This window comes from Solea solea, chromosome 8 (assembly GCF_958295425.1).
Source record: "Solea solea chromosome 8, fSolSol10.1, whole genome shotgun sequence".
Lineage (NCBI taxonomy): Eukaryota > Metazoa > Chordata > Actinopteri > Pleuronectiformes > Soleidae > Solea > Solea solea.
Genome location: NC_081141.1, coordinates 4,261,214 through 4,270,098, shown reverse-complemented (window position 1 = coordinate 4,270,098; position 8,885 = coordinate 4,261,214). Strand labels below are relative to the sequence as shown.

At 37.6% G+C, this 8,885-nt stretch overlaps 1 protein-coding gene across 1 annotated transcript; it reads left to right on the top strand.

The window, feature by feature from the left end:
* The first annotated feature begins 1,612 nt into the window (after positions 1 to 1,612).
* atad1a (ATPase family AAA domain containing 1a) lies at positions 1,613 to 7,620 on the top strand. Its single transcript, XM_058636623.1, has 7 exons — positions 1,613 to 1,719; positions 3,670 to 3,870; positions 4,651 to 4,749; positions 4,874 to 4,994; positions 5,360 to 5,560; positions 6,292 to 6,398; positions 7,420 to 7,620. The coding sequence occupies exons 2-7, from the start codon at positions 3,697 to 3,699 to the stop codon at positions 7,582 to 7,584; spliced, it is 867 nt and encodes a 288-aa protein (XP_058492606.1). The 5' UTR covers positions 1,613 to 1,719; positions 3,670 to 3,696; the 3' UTR covers positions 7,585 to 7,620.
* Positions 7,621 to 8,885: the final 1,265 nt, after the last annotated feature.

Below are 8,885 nucleotides of genomic sequence, written 5' to 3'. Positions count from 1 at the left end.
GTATGAAGGGCTGCCTTTTAGTCACCGGAGGATGTCTTGTGTAATACCTAATAAACCTGTGTATTCATTTAATCTGATTCAAATTGTTTTGTGTTTTCTGTCCCATTCATAAAATCCTGATGCAGAGACCAGACTGGATATGAGCATTGTTTTAAATTTAGCACACAATCTGTGACAATTAACCGTTCCTTTTGGCCCACATTTGATTAATTGCTCGTAGGAGAAGGCAATTCGTTACAGCCTTATCTTTGAGGCTGCAGTTAGACTGAATTATCCACTATCAGACACCACTGGAAATCATTGAAAACAAGAGTACGGCCTGAGATTTATAACCATCTCTGACTGAAGTACATTTGCATGTCGCCTACCCCAGGACATGCTTGGGTGTTTTGTGTCCAATCACAGTCTCAACACAGCCAGACATTTGCAGTGAGATACTTACTTTTCAGTCTGTTTTTGGTAAATATAAAAACATTTGAAATGTATTTAGATTTTGAATACTATAAAATCTTTTTATGCTATAGTATAAAAAGTAAGGAAATGCGTGTTTGGTTGATTATTTCTTTGTTGTAACAATGCTTCAAGGCAATAACTCTTACACCATTGGAAAGCCTGTTAATTTCCCTTTTAAATGGTGCCACGTTTGTAAGGAAAATGCATTTGTGGGATGAGCAGCAGAGTTGAGTATGTGAGTTGTGCCCATGAAAAATTTGCCAAAATCTTCTCTGCCAATGCCACACAGGGAAATAAACAGGCTTTCCAGTGGTATAGGGTTTAGTGCCAAGAAACAACACATACAAGTCCCCCACCCACATCCTCTCACAATATCACATGAACATTGAATTACAAATAGTGTAGTCGAAACACAAACGCTCAATGGTCACTTTATTGAGTACACATATTTATCTGACTTGTTTCCACCTTCAAAAAAAATAGTGTTCTATTTTATTCTATTATTTTCTAACTAAAATATTTATATATACACAAGCTTCCTCTGGTGGTAAAACAGAAATACTGTTCTACTGTAATCAGAGTGGAGCCGAGGACTTTTGACTGGAGTGTGTACAAAATTAAATAATAATAATAATAATAATAATTAGAGTGACCTTATCTCTTTGGTCCATCTTAATCTAATTCCACTCTACCCGTGTGTGAAGTATGTGAGGAAGAGGAGGATGAGAGTGAAAGTTCTATTATTGGGAATAAATCTGTGAAAAATCACGGTATTTTTCACTTTGGTGATAATGGAACCACTGATTTAGACAATACATGGTCGAGCATCAGAATGAGGGCGACAGGTGATTTTAGTGACGTTTAATGTGGCATCGGAGTAAATCAGAAACAAAAAGAACCATCTTTAAGATTTAAAAATATCCAGTGTGTGACAGTTTTCTGGGCCCTGTTAATGAGGTCCGATGAGAATGGTCAGCAGAGCAGCAGAGGATCCACGGTCTCCCGTGTACCTAATAAAGTGACTGTGTGTATCTTTTAGTCTGCCTTCTGCACTCATACAGCTGCTGTCCGTGGTTCTGATGTGTGATGTCATCTGTGTGCAAACTCTGCCATCATGTGGCGGTTTTTGTCCGACTCGAAGCTCACAGTAGCTCGAATAAAACAACATCCGGACAGACTTTTGTTCCTACCCGAGAAACAAAACGTGGTGCACCGCCGACGCTAACGTTTTGTAGCTTCGCTTCACTGCTGTAGCATCTCCCCGTGGTAAGTAAATAAGAAAGAAACAAGGAGTGTTTTAGTCTTTTATGTCGTTGTCGTTTATATTTAGCAGCTAACAGAGCAGAAATGATATGATTATAGCCCCCGTGTGTGAAAATGTTCGCTGTCCCGCAGTGACAGTTGAACGCTTGCTAGTTGCAGCTTACCTGGAGATGCTGACTGTCACATTTATGGATTTCGATTAAATAATGTGTGTATCTTTTGTCATTGTCACCTTCGTTGGTGAGTAGCACACGTGAACTGCTTTGGATGGGTTAACAATTTTGTACGTATTCACCAAACCTATGTATTAAAAACGTTGAATATGTTGTGCTGTAATGCACATACATTATGTTGAGGTTCACGTTTTGCATACAAGCTCAACTGTCACTATACTATACCTTTCCCAAATTATGCTGGTAGTCACCCAGTGTAATAGGAGTTACCACACATTTAAATGTGTGTTAACTCCTAAAGTAACATGTCTTTAGATGAAGAAATGTGGTATTGTACTGTAGTTCTGGGTAACCCTTTTGTGCTTTATTTGTTTCATTGTATTTTCTTCTTGTCCCTTTCTCTCCTTAGTTTTCTTTTTTGCAATTTATAGTTTTTTTTAGTAAGGAATGCCCGGTCAACATTTCTATCCATTGTTTTCCTGTTTTCTTTATTAATATTATACCGTTATGATGATTAGGAAGATGATTTCAAGCCCTATATGTTTTCTTTGTGACCAGAACACTGTTGGTATGTTGATTATGTTCATATTTTTTTTGAATGTATTACAGTTATGTTTTATTGGGGTCAAGTGGTTTACATTATCTGATATTACCATGACTAAAAGGATGTCTTAAGTAGATGGAAACTGCCTTATTCTTCATCAGTTAATGAATGGATATTGTTGTTTCATCACATGCTAATATTAGAATGTTCTATTGCATCTGAAAATAATGCCAAAAGAGTTTCTGATCTTCTGTAAAACATACTTGTGATCTTGAATGCACAGAGATAACAATGTAGAGACACATGTAAAATACTTTTGTATCGAAATAAGACTTACCTTAACAGTATGAGTGCATAATGTAAACTACATTATCTGTGACTACAGATGGACAAGAAGGGTGTGTTAGGATGAGGCAAGCAGGTGGGAAACAACAACAAATAACAGTTTTTAGTTTGCTCCTTCCCTCCCCCATGTGTTCAACTTTATTGTTGCTGTCTTTACCCTTAGTGAACTTGTGGAAGAAGACGAGACAGATGATGTTCTAACTCTACCCACACCACCTAGGGAATGGCATATTATATACATAAATGTTAAATCTTTCATATACTGCATTAATGTTGTCTTACTTTTGAGCAGCACAACATATTTTAGCTTGAGGTAGACATAAAAGACATCATTTTAGTTATTATGTTTTTTTTTTCTCAGACTTTCCCAAACTAAATGTCATTTTTTTTTTAAATGTACCTGTTTAATGCATAATTATCATATTGTATTATATAGTTTATACATTTGTACATACATACACACACGTGAGACAGACAGTAAGTGCTGCTCACTAATTTAGATTAAGTAATTTTATAAATCATTCGCTGTTACTGAGCTCTAATATTTTATCAGATGTATATACCACCCCAGCTTCTTATATCACCTATCGACTCCACACATTTCTTAAGATAGCATCAGCTGTAGAAGTCAAGTCAGGTCAATTTTATTCATATAGCCCAGCATCACAATTTCAATTTGTCTCTAAGGGCTTTACAGTCTGTACAGCAAGTGACACCCTCTGTCCTTTGACCCTCGCATAGAAAAACCCATATCTGTCAGACTCTAATTTTAGCACAATGTAAATGTGCTGTGGAAAGCTCTGGTAACATGTGGCCTCACACAGAGCACATCAGTTGATTTTCATTATCAACCTAACCCCTCATTCCTTTGTTTCCCACCTGTTTATCCAGCCAATGGTCTGACATAAGCCATCAGAGATGCTGTTAAAAGATCTTCCCAGAGAGGCCCTGATGCGGCCGTTGTCCCGGAATGAAGTGGTGGGTATGTTGGTGAGGCTGACCATCTTTGGTGCTGCCACATACTACAGCATCAAATGGGTTGTTGACGCCATGGATCCTACTGCCAAACAGAAAAACCAAGCCAAGAAAAGGGTTCGTAGAACTGAAGCTCATTGCTAAAATGACATTGCTAAAGCTGTAGTGCGTAACTCACTCTCAATCCCTTGATGGGCCCTCAGCTGACATAGGACAAAAAGGCGGGATACACCCTGGAAAGGTTGCCAGTCCCATTGTGGGGCCAACATACAATGAGGCAACAATGTGACCCACTGCTCTGCCGTGTAGCCTGTGTAACTTTTAAACTCATACAAATGTCCCTTCTATTCAAACCATAGTCAAATAAGTACACACAATGCTGCTTGTGTGCTCCACATGACTCTTTTTAAACCTTGTGTTGCCTGGCAACACTTCGACGCTGCCCACTGGAAGTGTCAAGACAGGTGGAGGCAACAGCAACATTGCGTTAGTAAAGCCAGACGGCTACAAATGGGTCAGAGTATGATTAAAAACATAGAGAAGCGCCCCTTGATACATTTTAGAAGAGAATCCTACTGCTCAAAAACTGTCAAATCCTTTTTGACAGCATAGAACTCTCTACTCTTGTCTCCACCCGCCCCTGCACAGCCGGTGTATACACACAAATCATTCAGGTCTGATTTAAATAAGTTTTGTTTTACAAAGACCCAACAACAATATGAAAAAAAATCACCAAAGGTTACGCACTGCAGCTTTAAATGCTAAAGGTCATTGTGGAGATTGCTGTTTGCTGTAGTTCGATGCAGTCAGTGTAACAGACATGGCTGAGCAGCGTTTGTCACTCTTATCTGCCATCTCCGTCTGCTTTCAGCTGAGTTGTGTGTCTAATCTCTTCAGGCAGAACAGCTGATGAAGAGGATTGGTGTCGAGGGGATCAAACTAACAGAGTATGAAATGAATATTGCATCTCACCTTGTTGATCCACAAACTATGAAGGTAACAGTTATAATCCTCAATTTGTGACAGTAAGATTATCAACAAATTTCCCCGGTTTTTGTGGCAGCACTTTACGAGACAAGCACTCAGACAGAATTTTTCACAGTCCTCTGTTTTACTCCAGGTGTCTTGGCGAGATATAGCAGGTCTGGACGAGGTTATCAATGAACTGCAGGACACGGTCATCCTTCCCTTTCAGAAAAGACATCTTTTAACTGGATCCAAACTCTTTCAGCCTCCTAGAGGTACCTCCACATGTCTAGTTTTTGTTAATGTTACACACATAAAACAGGACACATTTTTTTTAACAGTACTTTTCAGTGATGTAGTTCAAATTATTAGAAACTTCCCATTGATATATGGGATAATTACATTTACTATACTGTATGTTATGTGATCTGTAGCAAAGTAATTGACACATAATTTGTTGTCCCTCCTTACAATTAATGTCATGAATTATATGCCTACTGCCTTTTAAACTCATGTCATGTAAAGGCTGCAACTTAACAGATTAGTTAAGCTCTATATTTTGCCTGATGTTATACAGACGACATTTTAAAGGAGTTTGAACAACATCTTAACAGAAAAACACATCATTTTGTACTCACAGGTGTTTTATTATTTGGTCCTCCGGGATGTGGAAAGACCATGATCGCCAAGGCAACAGCCAAAGCCTCGGGGTGCAAGTTCATTAACCTTCAGGCCTCAACTCTGACAGACATGTGGTATGGAGAATCCCAGAAGCTGACTGCTGCTGTGTTTTCACTGGCTGTCAAAATCCATCCCTGTATCATCTTCATTGATGAAATTGGTGAGTCAGGAGTTATTACCTGGTGTAATGTTTTGTGATTACACTGATGCTTATCTTTTCACAAAAGGATGATATAAAATCTGCCTTAAATGTTGCACGTTATTGTTTTCATTAAAAAGAAACTAATGGTTTCCTTGAGGCTCGAGCATTTAATTTTCATTATGCTGGAAAGGCATCACAAGCTTAGCAGCGTAATAAATCAGAAAGAAGACATTTTCTTTAGCAGTTTGTTGTCTTCGCTTGCCACAAAGTAGTAAATAAGCTTTTTTTTTTTTTTTTTTTTAAATCTAATATTAAACTGTTTGTTGTTTACCCATTCATACACAGGCAACATACTTACTTACAATACACTAGCTTAAGATGAGAAATACATGATATAATAACCAAGGAATTAGATACTATAAAGAAAAGAAGGAACACAGTTTTCTAAGTTGGTGAACCTACTTTTTCCATTTATTTGAAGTTTTGACCCAACTATCTATTCTGAAAAAAATCCTTTTATCCTGTGTGTTTTCATTTGTCTTGAGTTGGGACTCTTAGTACAGTGTGATTTTTGTACCATCATTGGCTCCGGACAACACTTATTCCTCTTAGGTTATGGGCAAAAGAATGAAGCAGGAGAAGAAGCGTTTCCAGTGTACAATAACATATTGTTCTGTTGTCATCCCTGTGGAACAACCCAAACTAAACTCTGTTTTCATGCTTTGATTTCCCTGTTTCTTGTGTGTCAGAGTCATTTCTGAGGAATCGTTCCAGCCTCGACCACGAGGCCACGGCCATGATGAAGGCACAGTTCATGAGCCTGTGGGATGGCCTGGACACGTCCGCTACCACCCAGGTAACACAACCACATCACTGTCCTATTTTGTTAGATATAACCTAACAAAAGGGGCGTCTCAAACTCAAATAACTTGGACGGCCAATGATCGTTTAGTCTGGTCAAGAGGGGGCCGGCCTAGAGAAAAATAGTAAAAAAAAAAAAAGATGCAATATGAGCTTAAAGTTAGAACACTATATTCAAAATGATATTAGAGCTGAAACAATTGCTCGATTCATCGATTAATAATCGATTACTAAATTAATTGTCAACTATTTTGATAATCGATTGAAGTTTTTTCATGATTAAAACAAGATTTCTGATTGTTTTAGCTTCTTAATGTGAATATTTCCTTCACTTCTTTGCTCCATATAACAAATAATCATTAATACTGAATCATTTTGGTTTGTGGACAAAACAAGACATTCGAGAACATCGTCATTTCCAGGTTTGACAAACGGCAATATTTTGTTATACGTTTTTTTTAACGTTTTCTGACATTTTATGGCCCAAACGATTGCTCGATTAATTGAGAAAATAATCGACAGATTAATCGATTACCTAAAGAATCGTTAGTTGCAGCTCTAAATGGTATATCACAGAATTTCAAAGTAAAGTGTTTTTATGATATGGAGTGATGTATAGCTCAAATATTAATTAAATAATAAAACGCAAAAAATAATTATATAGATACATACACTATAAAGTATTTAATGTTGAATGTAATACATTTAATCATGTGACAATTTTTTTCATAAAAATAAAAACTATCAAACATTTAGTATATTCTATGACGTCTCTGGCAGCCACACCTTGGTGCTGTGTTTGTAAGGAAACATCATTTTAAGTGGCGGGCTTCAAATAATGGATTAGAGGGCTGCATGTGGCCCATGAGCCACGGGTTTGAGACTTCTGCTCTAGACTGAGTCGCAGTCGTTGTTGGTGGAAATGATCTGTTGTGTTGCTCAAAGCTTTTTTTGTAACTTTTAAATATGAACAAATGTCCACTAATATTTTAATGTAGTAATGGTTCTGATTGTAGGTGATGGTGATGGGAGCTACTAACAGGCCGCAGGATGTGGACCCGGCCATACTGCGCAGGATGCCCACCACTTTTCATGTTGGCCTGCCCGTGAGTTTCAAACACCAGCACAACGTTCACCTCTGCAAACCAAATTGTCAAACACAAATCATATATAGTATGTAATAAATGTGGAAAACTCATATTTACTACCATTAAGAGATCATTCGCCTATTCAAATGAATGGAAAAAACAGCCTACGTTAGCTAAAGCATTTCCAACACTCTTTAACTCCATAGAAATACATGTTTTTATTTATATTCAAGAGATAAGACCGTTTAATTATGGTTGCCTTTTAATGACCTCGTCTGCTTTACTCATCTCTGTTACTTTTACAGACACTTTGACTGAATTTAATGAGCAGCACAACACTGTACATACATTCCCTCGCAGCAGAAATGACATAAACATTTTTCAATTGTAAAAAGTAATTTCATCCACAATACATTTAGATGAATGAACGTTTATATGCAGATAATGAATTGTGGGTTCCCTGTGTACCACAACTCTCTGAACTAGAGACCAGAGTATGCTCCACATTGTCTTAACAACAAAAACAAAAGCTCAAGGTACCCCACAATTAGATTTTTATCATAATTCAGAGCACTATAACTCAATTATTACATAATTGTTGATGCACGTCAATTATTCTTTGAAATCATAGTGTATTCAATCGTCCATTAAGTCAGTGTATGTTGTACTGTAATTACTTCCATTCTCTTATTTTAATACAAATGGAACACGATATTTCTAATGGGGTGTTTCCACCGCCGCGACTCGCCTTGTCTCACCTCAGCACAGAGTGCCGTCACAGGAAGAGGCACGAGCAAGACGTCCGACACAAGAATCAAGCCGAATAATGCCTAACTGTAGATCAGTTAAAAGACTTAACAATCCTAAAAACGTGGGTTAATCTCCAACTAGGGAAACGTCTAAAATCTCACCCTTTAACAGAGGAGTGTGGTGTATTTCTCTGTGATATTGACATCCAATTATTAATGTACCACTCTGCTAGTTCTGTGTTCTTTTGTAAGTGCTTTAATAAACAAGACCATTCCGCAGCATCAGTGTTACAAACAGAGGCGTACAACAACAAGTACAGACGGCTAAAAATGCCTCATGTTTACAGATTTTTCTGCATCGATTCAAACTCGTACACAGGTTATACAATGTTTTTAAGAACTGTTCTTTTTCCACCTCTACAGGGACTGTAGTTGGAGTATCCACTCTGATAAACAGTCCTTCATCATGAGAGATGCACAGTAAATGTATGTTAACTGTTGATGCCTAAAACAATCACTAAGGAAATCCTAAACTAGATTGTTCAGGCAGAAAGTCTGAAGATGCGCGGTCGCTTATTGAGAGGTTGTACTCTTTTTTTTGATTTGCTGCAAATTATTCTGCCTTTTTCCTCACAAGAACGTCTG